Source organism: Panulirus ornatus, chromosome 43 (assembly GCF_036320965.1).
Source record: "Panulirus ornatus isolate Po-2019 chromosome 43, ASM3632096v1, whole genome shotgun sequence".
Lineage (NCBI taxonomy): Eukaryota > Metazoa > Arthropoda > Malacostraca > Decapoda > Palinuridae > Panulirus > Panulirus ornatus.
The window spans coordinates 30,105,757-30,132,045 of record NC_092266.1 but is presented as its reverse complement, the minus strand read 5'-3'; the positions used below and the strand labels follow the sequence as shown (position 1 = coordinate 30,132,045).

At 41.9% G+C, this 26,289-nt stretch overlaps 1 protein-coding gene across 6 annotated transcripts in view; it reads right to left on the bottom strand.

Annotated features, from left to right (window-relative positions):
• Positions 1 to 26,289, bottom strand: part of LOC139762492 (uncharacterized) — a 302,452-nt gene that overhangs the window by 25,281 nt on the left and 250,882 nt on the right. For all 6 annotated transcript variants that reach the window (XM_071687441.1, XM_071687445.1, XM_071687442.1 and 3 more), the window contains exons 5-13: positions 12,031 to 12,676; positions 11,602 to 11,713; positions 10,877 to 11,021; positions 10,331 to 10,482; positions 7,892 to 8,030; positions 5,668 to 5,798; positions 5,131 to 5,309; positions 3,308 to 3,412; positions 1,622 to 1,742 (exon numbers count right to left, since the gene is read on the bottom strand). In XM_071687441.1, coding sequence (XP_071543542.1) covers positions 1,622 to 1,742; positions 3,308 to 3,412; positions 5,131 to 5,309; positions 5,668 to 5,798; positions 7,892 to 8,030; positions 10,331 to 10,482; positions 10,877 to 11,021; positions 11,602 to 11,713; positions 12,031 to 12,676 — 1,730 coding nt within the window. The remainder of the gene's footprint in view (positions 1 to 1,621; positions 1,743 to 3,307; positions 3,413 to 5,130; positions 5,310 to 5,667; positions 5,799 to 7,891; positions 8,031 to 10,330; positions 10,483 to 10,876; positions 11,022 to 11,601; positions 11,714 to 12,030; positions 12,677 to 26,289) is intronic.

The following is a 26,289-nucleotide window of genomic DNA, read 5'->3' as shown; positions in this document are numbered from 1 at the left end:
ATTTGCAGTAAAGAATACAAATTCGTGAGTAAATAATTTACTTCAAATGCGGCAAAGTGCTTTTTCTTCAACATGGCTGTCAGAATTTGAAATAATCTATCAATAGGAGGAGTTGAGAGCAACATCATATATATGTTTCAAAACAGACTTGACAATCATTCTGCTAAACATCCACAGTTGATGTGTTATTGCACTTTAGTAGTTAAAAATTTCACAGGCATTTTTTCCTTAAGTCACCACTTTGCATTTCGTATTTCTACTCTTTCCTCACTAAACTCTGCTTCTGATTTCTTTATAAGAAATACCTGATACCCTTCAAAGAACATAAAGAATGGTCTTTTGTAGTCACGTCTATGCAAATACAACTTATCATGGTCCGTTGCAGCCTTCACACTGACTAAATCTAATAAATAACACAATTCATGACTGGAAATCTATGACAGATTTCTAATGAATAAAGCTTCTATTGCAGATATTATAGATACTGCAATTCAAAGAGAGGAAAGCATGTACAGTAATGGACTCCTATGTCTTGGTGGAATGTTACGAGCTCATAGTGCCATACAGCTTGCATTTTTTACTGTGTCATTGGATCATCAATAGAGTTTGTCTTTTAACCAACCTGCATAAAATAAAATTCATCAAAGAGTAACTAGTTCTTTAGGGTCTCATCAGCATGCTCCTAAGAGATCCTTTTGAGAAGTGTACCAATATGAAACTGTGACATCAACAAAATGCTTTGGTCGATGTTTAGTCATGTGATATATTGAATTCCATTCAGTATAACAATTCTGATGCTTCTGAGATGCAGAAAAAATAATACTTTACTGGGAGGGTCAGCTCCTCCCCTTGGTATCATGACTATATTAGCCCTCCTAATTCAAAAACATAATACCTTAGAATTATCCAAAACAGTTTTCATAAAAAACAATCTCAATATTCATAGGATATCACTGATCTTCAAATTACACTAAAAACTGCTCACTACTGAAACTCAAATAACTATCATTTAACAAGGCATCTTCCAATATGAATTCTAAAAAATATACAATATGATGTAAAACAAGCATAAACTGATAATGATAAGTCAGATAAGCTCCAATACTGCAGGACAAAATAATCTTTGTCCAACATTATACAAGACACAATAATTTGGTTTGTGAGGAGTGAGGAATCTATTCCCTGGTGAAGTTGCTATATCTGATATATCTCTTGAGCAGAATTAACGAATTCTGACAAGGATACCAACACCAATATTTATCATTCTCTTAAACATATAGAGATGATGGAAGGAGAAGCTAACACTTATACACATGACTAACACCAAACACCCTCCATGAGTAAACAAGCTTGGGAGCTGTGCCATAATGGTCAGCACACTAATCACACAGATGAGGAGGACCTGGATTTGATCCCTAGGTGGAGTGGAACCTTAGGAAAGAACTACTCTGCCTCTGTTCCAACTAATTTCTTAGTTACTCCATGGGAAGATGATTAAATGATTGCTATCAGGAAAAGAGGCTGGGCTTTTGCTGCTTAGTAAATGTCCAGGGGAATAAAAGTATTCCAGATATGCAACAGTCCTGTTATCGTTAACTGTGAAGATGAAGCAAGGTGTTACCTGGGGCTTTCATCCAGGTGAGGACAGGCTTGGGATGACCACGGGCACTACAGTCCATAACCACTGTGGAGCCCACAAGTGCTGTTTCACCCCTTGGCTCCAAGACCCACCGAGGTGAAACCTGCAGGGGATACATATGTTCATGTAACTGTTGATTATTCATTATACTGTACACCTAAATAACATGGTCATTCATGAAGAGATGAAGAACAAAAGTAAATGTGGTACTGATCATGATATAAGACATCAAAAATACATGATGATAATATCACTGTCAACACTAAGAGAATACTATAATGTTTGCACATCTCAAATTATTGTGAACTGGTGTTTTCAATAAGCAAAACTTCATTCGTGTGTTGCAATAGATCCCTAAAACAATTAGTTTCACTTCAGAAAAGAGAACGCCATGCTCATCATAAATCAATCAAAACTTTAAAATCTGATGAGTTCCTGTTCATGGCTGTTTCTTTTACATGATATTTTCCATCTTTCAAGGAAAAAAAAAATCCTACATCACACATGATAGCATCTAGTGTGACACCATTCTAACCATTAGTTTACAGATCCAGTACAAATTACCTTAAGTTGGTTTCAATGTGAACAGTGCATTGTAGTACTGTCAGCTTTACATATATAGTTCCTAAAGCAAATCTCTATGCATTATGTATGTTTCATTTCATGAAGGGGACCACTATGCAAATGGGCTTAAACCCTTGCAAAATGATATGGTTATATCAAGAAATATCTACAAAATATAATGATAACCTAAAAACTGGTATAAGAGTGAAACATTACAGCAAAAATTCCAGACTCCAAGGCAAAATACTATTCTGAGAAATCAAAAATTCACTCTTCTAAAACTTCTTGTCCCTTTATTGCATCGGACTGAGCCTTCTTTGAAAATTCTTTGCTTTGTTTCTGTTCTCCCTTTAGCAAAGTTATGCAGGAGAGGATTCTCAGCCCTCCAGTCTCACCCCTTTGTTGCCTTCTATGATATACATAAGAACATTGTACAGAAGACATGTAGGTTAGTATCCTTTCTCCCCTATCCCCAGGGATAAATATTAATATGTTCACATATTTATATATGATAAATAAAATTTGAGATAAAACAGATGAACACATATCACCATAATATGCACAGACCTGTGACACGTCTAACTTTACATATGATAAACAATATTCCCGGATACCATAAGCAGTAACAGAAAGTAATCTCATTTCCTCTAAATCAGTTTCAAAGGTAAACAATGATGGGAAACTTATCTGGAAAGCTATTATCAGCATCCAGCTTTACTAATACCTATATACACAGCATAGGACAACTTTTATGTAGAGAGGCTTGTTGCATAATGCTATCTGATTTCCCTGTTAAAAGTGCATTTAATATGTAGTCTATATTAACTACAAAAATTACAGTGGGATGTATCTTGACAGAAATTAGTGAGATGTATCTTGACTAATAACAATTGTAAGACTTAACTTGCCCTCTGGTCACTACAAGAAACCTGCTATGATACTCAATCACCTATTTACCTTCATCATGATCCTAAATTAAGAGATCTCCATTAACCCTAACAAAAACTGATATGGCTTGTGAGGTTTACTTATTCTTAATATAAGTTGTCTATCTTGACTGAGAACTATGCAACTTGCTTACATTTACCTTGACCTGTGCATTACCTTGACTCTGACTGTTGCAGTATAATTTGCAATGGCTGCAGCATTGGCAGCCTCACAGGTGTAAGAACCAGAGTGGTGCTCACGGAGTGTTTTGAACAGCAGTACCTGCAGGGAGATGGACTTGTAAAAGGAATATTACAGTTCATATTTGCACAAAAATATATGTCTTTCAGGACAACGGCAGTTACAGCTTAACACTTGCTGAACAGGACTGTACTGAGTTAAGGTGTTTCCTAATTCTCAGCTATAACTATATGACCAAAGACTTTGCCTGTTTGACTACAAAGCATAGCATTTGTTGGATATATCCAGATCTCTCTCTTTACCAAGTTTGACCTCATAGACATCAAATGATATCATTGTATAAATAGAAAAGAAATATAAGAAAGTACATGCATTATCAATAATTTAACAAAAAATATGAATGTGTACAAGGCTGCAATGTAATGTGAATGATAATGCTCGTTATCTATAAATAATCATGGATAAGGCTGACCCTCCAAGTTCTATGCTCTGATATATGTCATGTATCAATCAACCAAATCTACTAATTCCTATATGCATAGGCTTCATTAATTCAATCATATATCATGAAGATACGGACTCTCCCTCTGAAAATCATAAAGGCAACCACGTGTCTTACATCCTGACATTTGTACTCAATGAAGAGAACTGAACTGCCCTTAATCCTCTCTTGGTGAAGATGAGTTAATCACAGCACAACCAGTTTTTGCACATGAAGCAATTTAAAAATACGAAATCTATCTGCATTCCGGAACTGTCTTACATCGAATAATACTATTGCTAGTTGAAAGCATGCAATACTGAAAGTTTTCAACAAAGGTATTCTTGCACCCAAAAATCCTGAAAGAGCAAAAACTCTTGCCAATCTTTACATATCACTGAACTTGAAGTTCAAATTTCTACGTACCATGAGATCTAAAGTTCAAATAAAAAATTCTAAATGAGAGATTAGTGTGCTTTGATAAGCTCATCTACCTATTTTTCTTATTACAGATGCCACTTTCTGACACCATTAAATCAAAATGGATAAACATGCATTAAGTTTAAGAAATAATAGGAAAATATATAAACATAACTTCCATGGAAAATAGACTGAAGTTTCTTTGCATAAACAACTACCATGATGTCTTAAGAATATCATTGCAGAGATTACCATACTGCAACTCAACATACAATAACTATAATATCCCTAACGTGCTTGACATATCACTACAGAATAACATTACTGAAACCACAAGATACTTACACAATGAATTCCATAACAATCCTAACAATATCTAATGCAGCTTCTAAAACAGGAACCTTAACCTCACACTATGATCACTATAGCCCCTAACGCAATCAGCAGCACACCGCCAAAACAAAATATCCACATTCTGACACAATACTAGTGAAGAAGCATCATACAAGGAATATAACATTTAAAACACTCTGAGGCCAGTACATTATATCACACTCATCTACTGCACAACAGTCACAGGTCACTTCATCCTATTACATGTTCACACATAACACATGAATTACTACATCCCAATCACACTTTGTCTAACAAATTATTTAAGCTCTAACATCATCACCTCAGCTTCAATAAAAAATCATAATTATGTAACAAGAATCTCGTGTTACCAAACATACCTTTATCATATTACAACTAGGAACCCCCACAACTTCATCCAGCTAATATCATAAACACATCCATCACATCTAAGCCATACTATAATCTATAACCTATTTTCCATTACGACCACCATTCCGTTCCTACTACACAATATTCAATACAAATTCCAACAGTGCCTGACCCTCGAGTATTCATGGATCTGTTTATTATCAATATCTGGGTCATGCTGGAGATGCCTGCTGTCCTTGAGCCAATTGATGGTGATGGGGAGATCACCAGAGTTAACCATGCAAGTCAGCTGGGTCCTCTCACCCTCCCTCAGATTAGGTCGAAAGGAGAATGGCTCAATTGTAGGTGGCTCTGTTTAAAAGATTGATGAATCACTTAGTTATATAGATTTTATAATATAACTTGAAGAGCTTAAATGTTGATGGCTCTGTTTATTGAAAGATTAATGAATCTTTTAGTCATTAACAATATATGATGTTACATATCCTAAATTCAAAATAAAAATTTTTGATTTATAAAAAAAGTAACTACTATTGACACCATAGCCACAGAACATAAAGGTTGTAACTATCATTATCTTAAACATATCATATATAAAACTGCAAGGAGATAATTTTGAACGAGTGTGTACATTAACAAACTTATGAGCAACTTTAGAGACATCTTAAAATGGGGATTAGCTGTCTATGAGAACTGAAGATGAACATACTAAGGACATGGAGGAAAGTGTGAGAAGAAGCAGTCTGGCCTTGTCTACCAGAGGCCAAGCAGGAGTAGCGACCAACGTCCTCACGACTTGCCTTCTTCACTACCAGCGTCCCATTTGTCAGCACCTCTTGCCTGCAATGCAAACATTTCTTAACCCCCTTGCTCATACCACTGGCAAACATAGTAAATATAATTAGCGTTGATAGAAAAACCTTAGCTCTTTTTCAAACTTGATCACCATTTCCCGCATTAGTGAGGTAGCGCCAGAAATGGATGAAGAAAAGGTCACACCCAATCATATCTACTATCTAGTCATTAAGTGTAATGCACCGAAATCACACCTCCCTATCCATAACCAGGCCCTATCAGACCTTTCCATGGTTTACCCTGATGCTTCACTTGCTTGGTTCAGTCCACTGAAAGCACATGGACCCCAGTATATCACACTGTTCCAGTTCAAGCCTTTCATCCTCCAGCATGTTCAGGCCCTGATCACTCAAAATCTTTTTCACTCCATCCTTCGATCTCCAATTTGATGCCCCTATCCTCCTTGTTCCCACCACTTCTGACACATATATCCTCTCTGTTAACCTTTCCTCACTCATTCTCTACATATGTCCAAACCATTTCAACACACCTTCTTCAGCCCTCTTAAGCAATCTTTTTATTACCACGCCTCTCTCTTACACTTTCATCAATTACTCATAAGCACTCTTTTTATTACCACACCTATCTCTTACATTTTCATTAATTACTTAATCAAACCTCCTCACACCACATAATGTCCTCAAACATTTCATTTCCAACACATCCACCCTCCTCTACACAACCTTATCTACAGCTTATATGTCACAAGCCTTGTAATATTGCTGAGGCTACTATTCCTTCAAACATACCCATTTTTACCCTCTCAGATAATATCTCTCTTTCCATAAATTCTTCTGTGCTCCTAAAGCCTTCACCCTTCACCCATTTCTGCTTATATGGTCCACTTGCAGCAATGTCTACTCTAAGATATCTAAAACACTTCACTTCCTCCAAGTTTTCTCCACTCAATCCACACTCAAACTAATCTATCCCTCAACCCTGTAAACCTTGCTTTATTTACATTTACTCTCAACTTCCTCCTTTCACACACTCTTCCAATCTCAGTAACTCAAAACTGCCCCTATTGCTGTATCATCAGCAAACATTCTTTCTCCTCTATCCCCTATAAATAGTACTGTATAAGCCCTTCCACAAGAAAATAGAAGACATTTAGTAATTCAGGGCAATATCGGATTAAACATCAATCAAAATTCTGCTATAATGTTTAGCTGTAAAACAGAATTATAAGCTTAGAAATGAAAACTTACGAGTTGCTGCATGTATGACCTAAATATATAAGTAAGTTCTTATTTTGGCATGCTGCATTCATCATAACATTTACACTTGATGTTCAAATAAAATGTATGTTCTTTCCCAAATTAAGACCCTAAAAACTACTTTCATGTTTTGCATAATGTTTAAACAACACAAACTATCTAGTGAAAGAATATTTAACCATGCTCCTAGCTCACTGCAATACCTTCACATATTTTCTTTTTATAAATTCATATAAAACTGTTTGCAACAGAATACTGTAGTTTTATTAAATTCAGGAGTAAAAATTTATTATCCTATGAAGAATAAAACTGAGTGACCCCAAAAGCTTATTTGTCATCATTAATCTATCACAGGTAAAAAGCAAGTTTCATATACCCTATAAAAGAAAATAGTCAAGTCTGACATACGTATCACAGATTCTGGCTCAATGACCATTAAGTAGTTCAATACCATACATTCATAACTCAGGATGTTTAACTTCTCTGTCAGCTTCAACACTGTCAGACAGGGAAGTATTTGTCAATGAACATCAACTCTATATATTAACTGGCAAAAGATTTATCTTGAAGAAAATCAGAATAAGTAAATGATGACCTATTCTTGAATAGCTAATGATTTCAAAGGCAAGTTATTAGCATGTATCATCTGCAAGTGTTGCCAAACAGAAAAGGAATTCAGGTGGTTGGAATGCCATTTTTACCAAATATAAACAAATATCGTTTGCTAAGATATGATGAATAGTGATACTGCAAATACAAGCGAATACAACATGCTAAATGTGCGAAGATTAAAGTCAAAATGACACACATGGGATACAAGATTGGCTACACAAATGCCTTCAACAGTCCTTAGGAACTTACTTGAGGGAGTTGGGGAGGGTATGGCCATCTCTGCGCCAAGTGATAGATGGTGTTGGGTAGCCACCTGCAGGACACCAAAGACGTACATCCTCCCCAGCCACCGTGGTCACGTTGTCCATGGCACGAACGAAGGGCGGGCCTGTGGAGATTGTAACTGAATGGTGAAGGGATAGGGCAGACTTGATGGGGCAGTGAAGTGGAGGAAAGACTTGATGGGGCTGTGAAGTGAAGGTCAGGCTCAATGGGGCAGATAAGTGATGGATAAAACTGATGGGGCAATGAAGTGGAGGATGGACTCAATGCGTAAGCGAAGAGGAAGATCTGATTTGATGGGGAAGTGAACTGAAGTAGGGTGTTAAAATGCTGCTATATGGTGGAATTTTGGAGGCTGGATGGTCATATGGAGTTTGGACATATTGACAACCAGCATCATTAAAGCCATCAATATCAAAGATAATTCTAAATTCATACAAGCTCTCACTACATGTATGGTGGTAAAGTATTTGCTTTACTGTGGACATATGGTGGTAAAGGACTGAATTACTCCGGACAATAATGGGAAGGAGGGAGAACAGGCCTGTACAGGTAATGGTAAGGTGTTGTACTGCTGTGCACTTATTGGTGAGTTGACCAGTAGTGGCACAGGCAAGGCACTGATAAAGAGGGGGAGACCTGTTGTACCAGCATTGAGCTGCTGAACAGTATAAGCGTGGGGAGAGAGTGTATGAACCTTTAGGGTTGATGAGTGGGACAATGTTATATTGTGTGCATAAAGGGGGAAATAAAGGATTAGATGAGGTGACACTATGGATGGAAGACAGGGTCCCCATGAACACCTACTCACTGGCAAGACTCAACACATTCAAACAACCTCATAATTCAAATATATGAAGAGAACAGTTGCGACTACCTAGGTACTTAGTACTGCTGTTTTCCAATATATGATTTACTAAAGCCAAATTAATTTGTCATAAAGCATGATAATACTACGACACATGCTGATCAACACTATCTCTAGGTGTTTGGTACAATCAAGTCACTATACACAGGAGGTCATCACTTGTCCCTGATCTGTGTCTCATCCCAGCCAATAGTGACTGATGCATTCCCCAGGCATGATTCTCGTCTCAGCCAGTGATGACTGACACTTTCCCCTGATGTGTGTCTCATCCCAGCCACTGGTGACCAAAACTTGCCCCTGGTCTGTGTCTCATCCCTAGTGTGTATCTCATCTTAACCACTAATGACCAACTCCTGCCCATGGTGTGTCTCATCCCAGCCACAAGTGACCAAACACCTACCCTTACTTTGTGCTTCAGTCCAGTGACAAGTGACCAAACATGTCCTCCTTGTGTATGCCTCACACATCCACTAGTGACCAAACATGTCCTCCTTGTGTATGCCTCACACATCCACTAGTGACCAAACATGTCCTCCTTGTGTATGCCTCATACATCCACTAGTGACCAACACCTGCCCCTATTGTGTGGCTCAGCCACTGGTGGCCAACACCTCCCCCAAGTGTGTGTCTCACACAGCCACTGGTGACCAACACTTTACCCTACTCTGTATCTCACACAAGCACTAGCAACCAAACATCTGCCCCTAGAGAGCACCTTAGTGCCACCCCAGAGAGAGAGAGGCCCTCTGACTCAAACATCATCACCATCGTCATCAAACACAAACACACACTTTCCCTTGTAATCTCCTGTCATAACTACTCAGTTGTAATAACTACTGCAGATCAACCCCAAGCAGAGGATGTAAGCTCTTTTATTAAGCCATAAAACTTGCATGTCCTCCGGATATCCTCAGGTTAAGAGTCGTCTTAATGATAGAGTAATCACTGAAAATATTCCTACAATCTAACAACTCGCATCACAAAACCAAGATTAACTTGTAAGAGTTAATTAGATACTGTCTTTCAGCAGTCCTGTACTGTTTACAGTTCATTGCCATGTTTCTGACTCTCCTCCAGGGATATGTGTTACTTCTGTTGCTACTAATGTTACTGGTGCTACTGCACAATGGGTTTAGGGTCACAAACCTACTCACTTTTAATCTCTGGGTAGAATATCAGTAACTGAAAACACACAATGAGCCACTGAACTTTAAGACTGAGTGTTGTGGAATCAAAAAGACACTGCATTCATTCCCTTCAACAAAATCCCCACATAGTGTTCCTTAAATGCCCTTCTTTATATTGCCTGATATGTTTGGTTTGTATTCTTCTACAGTTTAACCACAATATGGAGATGATAAGTGTACCTTCTCTTATCTACTGTGGCCCATAATTTTAAATCAATACAGATAAAAGGGAAACATTCAGGGATAAAAGCCTTTGGGAAAGAATGAAGTGTTTTGTTTAAAATTTAGTTATAGGAAAGTTGGCTGTCTGTGTTAGGGAAGGTAAGAAAGAGAAGAAGCTGGAGTACATACCATAGACATTGAGTCTGGCGGAATGTGAGACGGATCCAACAGCGTTGTGGGCGATGCAAGTATAGGTTCCTCCCTCTCTCACTGTCACCTGGCTGAGGTTGACATGGCTGACTACTTCCCCAAGCTCTGTCCTGAAGTTCCCCACACTCGTCCTGCATGGGGGAAGGCAGGGAGAGAACCAAGTGATATGGAGCGAGAGTTGCTACTGAGAAGGAGAGCTATTAGTAAAGGAGGGGATCATGATAATTAGAAAAGATGATCCACTGAGACCAGAGTACGTGGCTAAATCTGGAGAAAGGAATCAGGGACAGATGCATAAAGCAGAGACAGATATGAGGGCCTGGTCACTGAGAGACCAGAGGACATGGCCAGTGACAGACAAAGACTTTAGGATCTGGCCAGAAAGACTTAATGATCTAATCAGATGACCATTTGAGAGCTAGAAGGGAAAGACATGAAAACATGGCCTGGTCGGAGAGACAAAGGTCTTACAACCTGAGCAGGTCAGAAACTGTCAATGGTCCAGGTGATGACCTGGTAATTTACCTGTGAGAGGAGAGGAGGGGCCTGCCATCCCTAGTCCAGGTGATGACAGGGTATGGGGCACCCAAGGCTGAGCATTTCAGGGACACAGGAGACCCTGGAGACACCGTTTGTTCAATGGGTGTGTAGCGCAGCTGTGGTGCTGAGTCTGGGAGAGAGAAAGAGAAGAGTCATTATCAACTCTGGTATTCAAAATAATTCAGAAAATATCTGCAAACCTGGTTTAAGTAGATCAGTCAGGATTCCACTGTAACATCATAAGTAATATCTATAACAAAATTATCTGTAATTAATATAACAATGAATACTTATTATTCCTGACATTTTCCTACAACATTCTGAGGGAAAAATACAAATACAGTAAACAATGATATATGAAGATGAAACACGATTTTCTTCTAGGTGAAAACAAAGAAAAACGTGATACATGTCATGAGTATAGTTACCTTTTGTGACCTGTGACCTCAGATTGGTTTACCTTCACGACCTGTGTAGTTTACCTTTCTGACCCGTATGTGGTTCGTCTAATGATTTGTGTTTTGTGATGGCTGGATACTGTGTGTGGTGATGATTTTCCTTGTTGACCTGTTTTTGAATTCTGGTTTATCTAAGTGACCTGTAGGTTGGAGGGTTATTAAATGAACATGTGATGGTTTACATAGGTGAAGGGTGGTTTTTCGTGAGTGATGGTTTACCTGTGAGTGGTTTACCTCTGTGCAGTGGTTTACCTGGGTGGGTATAGTGGTTGATTCCCAAGTCACGTGATGAACGCCTGAGAAGCCGCCCACTGTCTACTGCTGCCCTCGTCACGCCCACAGCTGCCCATGCCTTCTCCTCCTCCTGTAGATGCACACATACACCACATTTAGGTTCATCCTTTATTCAAGTTATTGGTGATATAGCATAAGATGGCCGTCAACTCTATAAGCAAGAACTGCAGAGGTACATATAAGAAGAGAGAGAGAGAGAGAGAGAGAGAGAGAGAGAGAGAGAGAGAGAGAGAGAGAGATATGAATTAAGTGTATTTGAGTGTGATGGATGTGTGCAGAAAGGTTGGTCATCAGCAAGTGGGTTTTCAGTGTTTGTGAGCACTTGTTTGCATATCTTTTGTGTGTAAAATTCGGTACATTTATAATCGTTCATGTGTGTGTGAATACCTGGTCACTGATGTCATCATTGTCACCGCCTCCATCATAACCTCCATCGGCCCCACTATGGCCGGTTGGGCCTTCTTCAGGACCCTCAGAGTTGCCTTTTTGATCTTCTTCAGGATCCTGAAAGTCTTCTGATTGGCTTTCTTCATGACCTTCGAAGCTGCCTGCTCCACCTTCTTCTTCAGGACCCTTGAAGTTCACCACTCGTCCGTCTTCAAGACCTTCAAAGTCACCTGCTCCATCTTCTTTAGGACCCTCTAAGTCCACCACTTCTCCGTCTTCAAGACCTTCGAAGTCTTCAGTTCCACTAAACCCACCAAAACCATCTGTGTTACCTTTTGATACCAAAAATGTCGAAGCTGTTACACCTTTAGCTATGGTAAGCTCCCTGTGATCCACTCTGGCCCACGTATCAGAAGCGACTTCACCATCACCAGCGGTGGGGTCCATTCTAGGAGCGTTGTCATCCCCAGCTGTTAGGCCAATGTCTGCAGCATTACCATTTCCAGCTGCTACGTCCATCCCAGCAGCAGCTGGATCTTCATGAGCTGCTGCACTACTTTCATTCACAGCATCAGCAGCGACAGGAGCGGCTGGACCTCCAAACACCCACCTACCATTCCTGTTCTGCCCTTCGGATGGGTGCCACCTGCCGGAGAAGAAAAAATATATATCAACACTTCTGACGATGCTAATACACCAAATCACAAGCTACATACCCTGCTCAGTGCATCATAACAGCAGAAATCAGAGACCAAATTGGAAAATGGGGGCCGCTTAATCGGGAGGCAAGGGTTCTTATCCTGTAAGAAATGACTATTCAAGACTCAGCACAAGATGAAAATCATTCCAATATATATATCAATCATTTTATGCTACAGCTCGATTTCCAGTCTACAGCTTTAGAATCCAATTTCTTTTTTCCCCCCTCCAGCTAAAACTCTCATGTCCCATTGCCAATCTTCCTTCAGCTTATCTTGTCACATCACTACGGCGGTAAGATCTCAAGAGCCCAGCCTTGTCAAACCACCAAGGTTTCCTTGCTGGGGCTGAGGCGAGACACATCATCTCTGTGACGAGTGTCCCATCGTCAAAGACGTGTGTTCGAACTAGTGGGGAACAGATGTCACACAGCCGTAAGACACACGACAGTCAGCGAGTAACAGACGAACACGAAAGCAGCAGCAGGACAGGATTTGAAGAGCAACAGACTAATGGTGACAGACAGGTGCGGAGTGAGCGACAGGCTAGGACGACAGCTGTGGGATAACAGACTGGTAACAGCCATAAGCCAAGAGACTTGTAACAACAATCCAGGTTTATAACCAGCAAGACCCGTCCAATATCAGACTTATAACAGAAGACAGGTAGCCGCCGAACAACAGACCACCACCCACAGCCGCTGGGGGCCATAGACCACTATCAAGAGCCGTAGCTGAGACCACAGACCACCATCTAGAACCGTCGGGGGGGCCAAAGACCACCACCTAGAACCGTCGGGGGGGGGGGGGGGGGGGGGGCACAGACCACCACCTAGAACCGTCGCTGAGGCCACAGGCCACCACCTAGAACCATCGCTGAGGCCACAGACCACCACCTAGAACCGTCAATGCACAGACCATCACTGAAAACCGTCAGGCCACACAGACCACCACGTAGAATCGTCGCCGAGGCCACAGACCACTACCTTGAACCGCCGGTCGGTCCACAGACCACCACCTAGAATCGTCGCCGAGGCCACGGACCACTACCTCGAACCGCCGGTCGGTCCACAGACCACCACCTAGAGCCGTCAGGCCACAGACCACCACCAACGGCCCCTCCTCCTCCTCGTCGTTCACGATTTTATTGAGTTACCATCAACACAAGAGTTCCCCCGGCCAGCAATTCTCGTCCCTCATTCCCTGTAATTGGATTTTGTCAAGAGTTCGAGTCCAAGACAAAGCCGCGGGGCGCTGATCTGCTCGCCCTGGATGTCGCAAGTGTCTCCCCCTAACTCGCTCTCCCCCTCACTCACTCTCCCCAACACCAAACCACCCCCTTCACTTAACGGGGTCTACCCATCTCCCAAACCCCCCTAACCCTTCACTTAATATCGTCCCATCTCCTCCCATTTACTACCTCCCCATCTCCTCTACCTTATATTCTCTTCCTCATTTATCATCTCCCCATCTCCTCTAACCTCATATCTTCGGCTTCTCTGTCGTCAAAGCCATGTTTACCCCGACCAATAAACTCGAATCAATAATAATAATGACTCATAAAAGCATTAGTCCCTCCTTAGATCAACCTCCACACACACAGACTGTGAAGACTCTAAGCATGGATTATAAGATGATAAAATTAGTCACTTAGTCACTTAAGTTAAAATATACACTTAAATTCGCTGGGAAATTTAAAAGCTGGCCTATCTACATCTTCCCTAAATACAATCCAAATCCCCATGTTCCACCTAATTTCTTGATAGTATATATATATATATATATATATATATATATATATATATATATATATATATATATATATATCCTATATTTCCCCCCACCTTTTGCTGAAAATCTCAAAAATTCCTTTAACTTCAAAATTTCCCAAATATCAAAATTCCCTTCCTTATTCCCCCCACCCCATGACCCCTGGGAAGACTCTTACCTCTCTTCCCATCTCCCCTTTTACTTACTTTCTCTGCCTCCCCTCAGGTTTTCCTGGCACAGCCTGTCATCTCCCCATGTAATATTCTCCTCCCCCAATTTTCCCTGGCATACCCTCACAATCCCGATTTCCCATCGACTCACTATCTCCCCATTTCCCCTTCATCTCCCCTTATTTCTCCCCCATTCTGTTGATGCTGGAGTAGGGCGAGAACAGGTCACTGCTCGCCTCGCTGTGTACCCTAAAAGCCACCCATCTATCAGTCAAAACAACAACAAAACAATAGACATTGCGGGTAGAACTTCAACCCGCGAGTTCATCACTTCAGAACATCGAGAACATGATTAATAAGAGAACACTCCTGACGTCATCAGAGAACGCGGACGACAAAAGGTTTCTCAAGTCACTGAAACAGGTCAAAACAAGTGAAAAAAAAATATCTAACCTTAAAATCTATGAATCATGGCCGGGAGAGAGAGAGAGAGAGAGAGAGAGAGAGAGAGAGAGAGAGAGAGAGAGAGAGAGAGAGAGAATAGATTCGTTTTCCTCTAACCCAGGAGGTCCTACGCCATGGCAAATGAATAGATAAACGAATAGATGTATAAATGAATCTCTCTCTCTCTCTCTCTCTCTCTCTCTCTCTCTCTCTGAGAGAGAGAGAGAGAGAGAGAGAGAGAGAGAGAGAGAGAGAGAGAGAGAGAGAGAGAGAGAGAGAGATGGGAAGAGAGGGAGGGAGGGAGAGAGAGAAAGTGGGATGGGAAGAGAGGAGAGAGGGAGGGGGTAGGGTAGGGTAGGGTAGGGTAGGGTAGGGTAGGGTAGGGTAGGGTAGGGTAGGGTAGGGTAGGGGGTGGGGAGAGGTAGGTCCACCCCCCCTAGGGGCTTTGACTCCGGTATAAAAGAGAACAGTTTCAATATAGGCTTCACTGGTTCCCTGGCCCTCCAGCCCACGTTATTGTCAGCTGGTCTCTCTCTCTCTCTGACTAGGATATTCGAGTTTTTAACACAAAAACATTTCAAAGTATAAAAATCAAGTAGGAGAGAGAGAGAGAGAGAGAGAGAGAGAGAGAGAGAGAGAGAGAGAGAGAGAGAGAGAGAGAGAGAGAATGATTGGAAAGTCGCATATGGGAAACTACGAGTCTAACTGTTAAGGGTGAGTGTTTTATGTGATGAGAATGTTTAATTTAGGATATATATATATATATATCTATATCTATATATATATATATATATATATATATATATATATATATATATATATGAATATTCATCTGTGGTCTAAGAGCCTTAAATCATGCAAGTATGGAAGAACTCTTACCGAAAATAAAAGGTCCTGATATTAAGTCTTCACGCGTACATACACAAAAACACATAATCATATATATATATATATATATATATATATATATATATATATATATATATATATATATATATACATATATATATTTATTACACTCGTACGATAAAACTCGTAACTACCATAAGCGAAAGAGATTGCTGGTCGGATAATCTAGATCTCAACGTCCGAATGTGTGAACTATAACATTTCACGTTGGCTCTGTGTGTGTGTGTGTGAGAGAGAGAGAGAGAGAGAGAGAGAGAGAGAGAGAGAGAGAGAGAGAGAGAGAGAGAGAGAGAGAGAGAGAGAGAGAAACACAATCCAGACTTCCAAATGGAAAAGCGACATGTGCTAAATATATATATATATATATATATATATATATATATATATATATATATATATATATATATATATATATATATATATATATATAAATAAAACAAAAAAAACTCGTTCCGGACAAAAAAGAACCGAATACCACACACACACACACACCCAAAAAAGTGGGTGTCAGAAATTTAATACCTTTTAAAAGAATAACTCGTGAAAGAATGCGAAATCTGAGTATTGGAACTTGGGCGCCAAATGGAGGATCGTGAATATAAAAAGAAAAAAGAGGAAGAATGATTAATAAACAAAAAACAGAAACGAGAGACAGGGAGGTCATACAAACAGACAATATATATATATATATATATATATATATATATATATATATATATATATATATATATATATATATATATACAATAGAAAGTCTCCAGAATTCAGGATCCACAGAGAAAAGCAATGAAATTGCAAACAAAGGTGGAAACAATCACGAAGTCAGGAACTAGATGGTACAGGAGGGGACGAGGGAGAGCCACCTGGATATGGCACAGTGTAAAACAAAACAGACTAAAAAAAAATAGAAAAAAAAAAGGAAAAAGGAAGAAGAAAAGAAATACCAAAAATGAAGCTTACCGGAACGAAGTGGCGGAGGGGAGAAATTCTAAGCTACGCTTTGAGTCGGAGTGATGATGATGGCATGGCTATTACTACTGGAAATAACAACAAGATTGGGTGACGTTCTACTGATTACTGGTGACGTTCACGACTCTAGTAGTGCCGAACTGCAACTCGGGGAAGAGGGATTATAGGTGACAGGCGGTGACGGTGGCGAGGATTAAGTGCAGTCACACACACACACACACATACACACACACACACACATGTATATGTATACATCTATGAATGTAACCTCTGCATATTAACACGCCACATAAATTCCATCAGAAGCAGACATAGAATAATGGTAAGATGAGAGTCTATTTATGAATTAACTTGTTTTTTCACTAGATTTTTCTTTTCGAAAGATTTCATATAAATAAAAGTTTGTCCCTAAATTTGAATTTTTTCGAAATGTCATAAAAAGAATTGTAGTTCCGTGATTTTCCATGCCATAACATTTTTATTTTTATTAGGGACAATATACGTGTTCTTTTAAAAATACAATAAAAACGATGACAGCATTAAATACGTTACCATGAAATAATTTACAGGAATACATATACAAATATTAGGAACCCGATATTTACGCATTCTCTCTCTCTCTCTCTCTCTCTCTCTCTCTCTCTCTCTCTCTCTCTCTCTCTCTATATATATATATATATATATATATATATATATATATATATAAATCCTGCTAACATCTGTGTTGTCTTTCCGGAGAAGTTCAATATAATCCGTCCACGTGGATTACCTTCGGGGTCACCTAACCTCTTGACCTGCCTCTAGCGACCACCCCTCCTCACCCACCCTAGCGACCACCCCTCCTCACCCACCCTAGCGACCACCCTTCCTCACCCACCCTAGCGACCACCCCTCCTCACCCGCCCTAGCGACCACCCTTCCTCACCCACCCTAGCGACCACCCTTCCTCACCCACCCTAGCGACCACCCCTCCTCACCCGCCCTAATCCATACTGCGTATAGCGGCCACCTCCCGCTCACCGACCAACACTAACAATGTTATAAGTACGGACTATATATATATATATATATATATATATATATATATATATATATATATATATATATATATATATATATATACTTATTACTGAAATACATAAGAATCAAGGCATGTAGCATGTCCCTCCCTCTGTGCAAACTTGAAATATGGCGTCGTTGCCTCATTTTCTGTTGTCATCAATACATAGAGTACGGGCAACAACAACCATCATTTGTGACAGAAATAAATAATATTGCAAGAGAATTCGCGAGGCGGTTTGAGGAGATTAAGGCCGCTGGGTGCAACGTACACACTTTGAGGTAGGAAAAAGATTTGGCTTAAACGCGTAAAATATTCGTGAAACGCTGGGAGAAAATATATATATATATATATATATCGTAGCCAAAGAATGACTGATGTATACGAGTAGATTCCTCAGAAAACGCTATGGATATTTGTCAACGTTTTCTTGAGAAACTAAGTTAAAGAAGAACTAGTCATACAAAATGAAATATGATATTAGACTTACAGACAGACCTGTTATATGCCACAGCTGAATGATTAAAGCGAGGAGATCCGCACAGACAGACGGACGGACGGACACAGACCCCCCATTTCTACAGCGGCTTTCCACCATGTTGGCCGGACAGTGTTGCCAGTGAATGGTGGCAGGTGGAGAGGGTAGAGAATGGGATTACCAGTTTCGCGAGTATGGGTAATACATCTCTCCCCGGATTTGGTAACATTGTTATGTAGGGGGTAGGGGGGGATGGGGGGAGGCAGAGAGAAGGTTAGTGGAGATGGAAAGCAAAGGGATGGAGAGGATGGGGTGGATTAACGAGAGGGAGGGAGGTAGGTGGAAGGAAGAGGAGGAGGAGGAGGAGGAAGAGAAGCTGGTTTCAACTGGGGAAACGCCTGAGAGAGAGAGAGAGAGAGAGAGAGAGAGAGAGAGAGAGAGAGAGAGAGAGAGAGAGAGAGAGAGAGAGAGAACAAAGGAATGGAAGGAACGTGAAGAGATGGAAGATGGAACATGGGACGCAGACGGGGATAAGAAACAGAAAACGAGAGGAGATAAAAGGGGAAGAGCAAGGTACGAGTTAAATTGGCAGTTTAGGAAATGGGATAACCGAAATGGGATGAATTGGTGGTACCTGGTGGTGATGGGAATATCTAGTGTTAATGGGAGTATGTGGTCCTAATGGGGAGTATGTGGTTCTAACGGGGAGTATGCGGTTCTTATGGGGAGTATGTGGTCCTAATGGGGAGTATGTGGTTCTGATGGGGAGTATGTGGTTCTGATGGGGAGTATGTGGTTCTGATGGGGAGTATGTGGTTCTGATGGGGAGTATGTGGTCCTAATGGGGAGTATGTGGTTCTGATGGGGAGTATGTGGTTCTGATGGGGAGTATGTGGTTCTGATGGGGAGTATGTGGTCCTAATGGGGAGTATGTGGTTCTGATGGGGAGTATGTGGTTCTGATGGGGAGTATGTGGTTCTGATGGGGAGTATGTGGTCCTAATGGGGAGTATGTGGTTCTGATGGGGAGTATGTGGTTCTGATGGGGAGTATGTGGTTCTGATGGGGAGTATGTGGTCCTGATGGGGAGAATACATGGCCCTGATGGGGAGAATACATGGCCCTGATGGGGAGAATATATAATCCTGATGGGGAGAGTACGAGATCCTGGCGGAGGGAGAGAGAATACACACACACACACACACCCCTGATGGGGAGAATAATTCTTCTTGCTGCGAGAGCGCCCCGGGGAGAAAGCGGGATAGCTGTAGACGGATGGACGCGGGGAGCTGGTAAATGACAGGTTGTGGAAGGGGCTCTCCCATCAGCGCTCTGCCTACACCCGGGGAGCGACATTTTCATGCATACTAATAAACACACTAAGCCTTTCCCATGGGATGTGGGAGGGGAGGAACTTCCATCCCACACACACACACACACACACACACACACGCGCGCCTGTTTCATCAATAAGAAATTTGTTGTATATGACTCGTCCACCACAAGACTCTTGTATCAAATCTAATTGTATATTTTTTTTCTTCTATCGACTAAATTTTATTTTTTTTTCTTCTTTTCCTTCTCGAGTGATTTTTATATTTTTTTTTCTATCATCGAATGTTTACATCAGTGTCCCCTTTTTTTTTTTTTTTCCATTCTCGAATGATTAAATCAGTGATCGTTTTTTCGTTCTCGAATGATTAATTTGGTGAGTTTTTTCATTCTCAAATGATTTATTGGTCTTTTTTTTTTCTTTTTTACATTCTCGAATGATTTATTTGTAACTCTTGTCATTCTCTAATGATTAAATTAGTAACATTTTCATTCGCGAATGACAAATTTTTCTGATTTTTTTACATTCAAATGCTAAAATGTATTCATTTTTTTCATCTTTGAAAGGTTAACTTCTTTGATTTTCTTTTCATTTCCGAAGTTAAAATTTCATGATGATGTCTATGTTCTCAAATATCTAAAAATCACTACTTTCATTTCATTCTGAAATGAATGAAATCGTACATTTTTTTTCTTTTCGTACTCGAATGATCATCATATATATATTTGATTTTTGCTTTTCACACAAAATTCCTACAATAATTGCCTGGCTAATGATGCACTTAAGTTACAGCTGACATGAATCTTCAACTTGTCTGAAAAGCGATCTTAATTACCTTGAAATCATTGGAAAATTAGAAATACATAAATAAAAGGCTTATTACATGATTCATACACACCTTATCACTCCAAATAAATGACAAATGTTTTCAGAGCGAACAGACGCGAACCTAAGTACGAATTTTATATCATAAAAAAAAAAAACGGTGGAATAAATTGCGTCTTCTGATAGCAGCAAAATTATTACTTAAAAGGTAAAAAATTTACTCTGTAATTAATACGGCCCGAAGGAAATGATGTGGGAGGGAAAAAAATGTAAAAAAACAAAAACGAAAATGATTTACCATAATTTTTCAAGAGATATCTACAATAACTTGCGAATGATATCTTTTCCTATAGAAGGGAAAATTACACTAATGACCAGTGGTTACCACCACGTCAAACAAGCAGTGACTACAACAGTGACTGTAGCCACGTCATAACGAGCAGTGACTGGTCGTTAGGCCACACTAAAATCAACACTAAAAATAAAAGTGGGGGATTTAACGATCAACTAAGACCTAAGGAGTGAAGATAATTAACTGCACTAGCCCGTAATTAACTAATTGAGAGAGAGAGAGAGAGAGAGAGAGAGAGAGAGAGAGAGAGAGAGAGAGAGAGAGAGAGAGAGAGACGCCGTCAACACCTGTAGGGGAGTTCGCCGACGCCCGCTACGGGATGAAGCAGGACGTGAGGTGCTTCGTGAACCATTCGGATAACCGAACCGATGCTTCGAAACAGGTGTCGAGGGGTGGCATAAAATGCGGGAATAAACCAGTATACAATGCAAACCCACCGACGAATTTCTATTTTCTCCAGAGGCACATTTACAAAATTTACACATTTACATTTACAAAATAAGTAAAGTAATAAATGAATACTTAGCCCTCGGGTTAACAAACAAACAAAACATAAGAGGCTGCATTTCAAAATCTGCGTCCAAAACTCTGTGGGGTCAGAGCGACCCAAGATGCCCTGGTCCCGAAACCATCTCTCTCTCTCTCTCTCTCTCTCTCTCTCTCTCTCTCTCTCTCTCTCTCTCTCTCTCTCTCTCTCTCCGGATCGTTTGAAGCAGTGGGACGTGACGAGATCACAAGAACCCCCCCCCCCCCCCCCCCGCCCTAAGTCATTATTTTCCCTCCGGTCCAGCGAACACCTGGCCCCAGGGAGGAGGGAGGGGAGGGGCGCTCGGTGGACCGCTGGCTGCCTCACTGTAAATATCTGTCCCCCCCTCCCCCCCTACCCTACCCCTTCCCTCCCTTCCTTTCCCTACCCTCCCCTCCACGTTCTAATTATCTCTCCATTATCTCTCTTTTGTCTCGCTACTCTAAAATACTGATGGATGTGGTGGTGGTGGTGGTGATGTGGGGGGAAAGGAGGCTGTTCCCTCCACCCACCCTCCACCCACACCCCCATGGGAGACGCAGCAATTCAGTCCCGTCACTTTTCAAAGCCTTGCTAAGTCATTTTCGCCTCCCGCGAGCCACGGGGGATGGACGGAGGAGCTGTGAATGTTGTTGACAAAGAGACCAGGAGAGAGAGAGAGAGAGAGAGAGAGAGAGAGAGAGAGAGAGAGAGAGAGAGAGAGAGAGAGAGAGAGAGAGAGAGAGAGAGAGAGAGAGAGACGGGTCCTCCGTATGACAGATTTCCACACTCAACTTACTCCACAGAAAATGGGGCAGAGGGGGGTAAACATGGGTGGTTCTGAACACGTGAACAAGTGCTCTCAACTCTTCCCCTCAACCCCATTATTCTCATACGAGAACAGGTATTTACTCTCAATTATTTTGGGGAAAAAGAACAAGTATTTACCCCGCAATTATTCTCGGTAAAAGAGCACGTATTTACCGCCAATTATTCTGATAAAAAAAGAACATTTAACCCCAATTACATTGGAAAAAGAACAAGTATTTACCCCAAATTATCAAAAAAAGAACAAGTATTTATCCTCATTTATCAAGAAAAAAAAGTATTTATCCCCCCTTCCCCATCACTGTGACAAAATATTAAGTATCTGTCACCTCCATTACTCGCCATTACCCTAAACAGGTTACTAAGTATTACCTCCCCTCCCCATTACTCTAAACAGGTTACCAAGTATTTACCTCCCCCTCCCCATTATTCTAAACAGGTTACCAAGTATTTACCTCCCCCTCCCCATTACTCTAAACACGTTACCAAGTATTTACCTCCCCCTCCCCATTATTCTAAACAGGTTACCAAGTATTTACCTCCCCCTCCCCATTACTCTAAACACGTTACCAAGTATTTACCTCCCCTCCCCATTATTCTAAACAGGTTACCAAGTATTTACCTCCCCCTCCCCATTACTCTAAACACGTTACCAAGTATTTACCTCCCCCTCGCCCCACCATAAGACTCCCACTTTCCCACAACAAACCTCGAGGGCCTGCCAGGGTTCCTTCCTTCCCCAAGAACATATGAAACCTGCGAATCTGTTCTCACACACTCTAAAAGGGGGATTGAAACCCATGTAAATGTCCGTGTACGGTCTCCATTACGCTACCAGGTCTAAAAGGGGGATTGAAACCAATGTAAGTATCCGTGTTCGGTCTCCATTACGCTACCAGGTCTAAAAGGGGGATTGAAACCCATGTAAATGTCCGTGTTCGGTCTCCATTACGCTACCAGGGGCTCCGTCCTTATGAAACTAACCCTTACCCTCAAGACACTGAAACCCATGTACCTCTGTGGCTTCCGTCCCCCTCCGAAAACTTTGGCGAACTGCAGAAAATTCCTTTAAGGTAACAAAAGGATTTCTGGGTTTTATGGCTTAACCTTTCTCCTCTTTTCCTCCTCTTCTTCTTCTTCTTCTGGATTAACCTTCCTCCTCCTCCCCCTCTTCTTCTTCTTCTGGCTTAACCTTCCTCTTCTTCTTTTCCTCCTCTTCCTCCTCCTCCTCTTCTTCTTCTTCTGGCTTAACCTTCCTCCTCTTCCTCTTCTCCTTCTTCTTCTTCTGGCTTAACCTTCCTCTTCTTCTTCTTCTGGCTTAACCTTCCTCTTCTTCTTTTCCTTCTCTTCCTCCTCCTCCTCCTCCTCCTTTTCTGGCTTAACCTTCCTCCTCTTCCTCTTCTCCTTCTTCTTCTTCTTCTTCTTCTTCTTCTTCTTCCTAACCTCAGGATGTCAAAAACTGATTCGCCGAGACGCAGACCTGAAGGAGGAGGAACTGATTACCTTCGCCTCTGACAGGTGAAGGGCGAGGCGATACGTCTGCCACGAGCAACAGCGGCCCAGACGACGAGGTGATTGGCTTGGTACAGAGTGGATGAACCGGCTCTCGTTTTCTTTTGCTTTTTTTTTTAAAGGTTTTGTTGATGGACAACGGTATACTGCAGTATATATATATATATATATATATATATATATATATATATATATATATATATATATATATATATATATATATATATTGTAAAACAGGGCCGTGGTCACGGATTTTCGGGTCTGTAAATTGTAAAATACCACCCAAGGTCACAGAGGTACTGGGCCTGTTAGCTGTAAATCAGGACCGTGGCCACAGAGGCATTTGGTTTGTAAACAGTAAAAAAAAAAAAAAAGACCGAGAGTACAGAGGAACTGGGTCTGTAAATTGTAAAAAGAAAAAAAAAGAAAAAAGGTCAAAGTCACGGAAGCACCAGGTCCTTAACCCACCCTCCCTCCGTGACCCAGGTCATGCCCCTCCCCCCGGCAGCTCCAGGTCAACCACCCTCCGTGACCTAGGTCCGTGACCCAGGTCATGCCCTCCCCCCGGCGACTCCAGGTCCTTAACCCTCCTCCGTGACCCAGGTCATGCCCCTCCCCCCGGCGGCTCTAGGTCCTCGACCTTCGTGACCCAGGTCATGGCTAAGGTCGACAACAACAGGGGCGTCATAGACTGACGACTGTCGCGTATCGACCACCTTGAGGCATCACACACACACACACACACACACACACACACACACACCACCTCTCGTTCACCCACGTCGCGAGGACGCCATGGCCTCTCTCTCTCCCTCCTTCCCTCTCCATTCCTCCCTCCCTCCTTCCCTCTCCATTCCTCCCTCCCTTTATCTCCATCAGAGCCTTCTACATATCTCCAGCATCATCAACACAACCACGTCATCAACGACGCTTTCCAGTCCTCCCTTTTTTTTTTTTATCCTCCCCCCCTTATTACCCTTCAGCTAACGGGGGACCATCTCTACCCCTTACCCCCTTTAACTAGTCCAATCCCCCCTTGGTCCTCCGCCATCCCCCTTAGTAGCTTCTGCTTGCTCTGTATCCCATTACTTACCCGGATGGTCCCATCCCGTGTGTGTGTGTGTGTGTGTGTGTGTGGGTGTGTTGGCGGGCCATCGAGACGTGCAGGTGGGGCCATACAACAGTGCTAATGGGCCACACCCCACAGTGCCAGCTGGCTGGTGGGCCACGTCCAACGGCGGCTGCTCACCACCTGTGGTTGCTCAACCCCCCCCATCCCCAACACCACCTGGCGTAAATAAACTCCAGAGTAAAAAGTTGTTTACAAATATTTACAAACCTTGAGAGCTTACATGGAAAGATTTGGAGTACAAAAAAAAATATAGAAAGTTTGTGACCTGAGAATAAAAGTTACTTTTTGGAAAACTTTGAAAAAAAAAAGATATAACACACAACAAGGAAGAAATGAAAATGGGAAAGACATGGCAAAAAAAAGAAAATGGATTCCATTTTCAATGAAAATGAAAAGTTGGTTTCGAAGGAAAACATGACACTGTAATTTTTTTTTTCTTTGGTCGTCGACCATACGGGGAAAGTTCTGTAGGGAGCTCAACTTATAGAGCCAGCTCACTGCTCCTCCTCCTCAGGAGCCAGCCCCACTCTTCCTCCTCCCTTTGAGAGCCAGCTCACTCCTCCTTTCATAGAAGCCAGCTCACTCCTCCTCCTCCCTTTTGGGGGGCCCCGCTCACTCCTCCTCCTCCTTAGAGGGGCCCGCTCAATCCTCCTTCATTGAGAGCCGCTACTCCTCCTCCTCCCTTAGAGGGGCCCCCGCTCATCCCCCTCCTCCTCAGAGAGCCAGCTCAATGCTCCTCCTCCCCAGAGAGCCCGCTCCTCCTCCTACTGAGGGCCCGCTCACTCCTCCTTTTCCCACATAGAGAGCCAGCTCACTCCCCTTCATAGAGAGCCAGCTCACTGCTCCTCCTCCTCAGAGAGCCAGCTCACTCTTCCTCCTCCTTAGAGAGCCAGCTCACTCCTCCTACATAGAGAGCCAGCTCACTCCTCCTACATAGAGAGCCAGCTCACTCCTCCTACATAGAGAGCCAGCTCACTCCTCCTACATAGAGAGCCAGCTCACTCCTCCTACATAGAGAGCCAGCTCACTCTTCCTCCTCCTTAGAGAGCCAGCTCACTCTTCCTCCTCCTTAGAGAGCCAGCTCACTCCTCCTACATAGAGAGCCAGCTCACTCCTCCTACATAGAGAGCCAGCTCACTCCTCCTACATAGAGAGCCAGCTCACTCCTCCTACATAGAGAGCCAGCTCACTCCTCCTACATAGAGAGCCAGCTCACTCCTCCTACATAGAGAGCCAGCTCACTCCTCCTACATAGAGAGCCAGCTCACTCTTCCT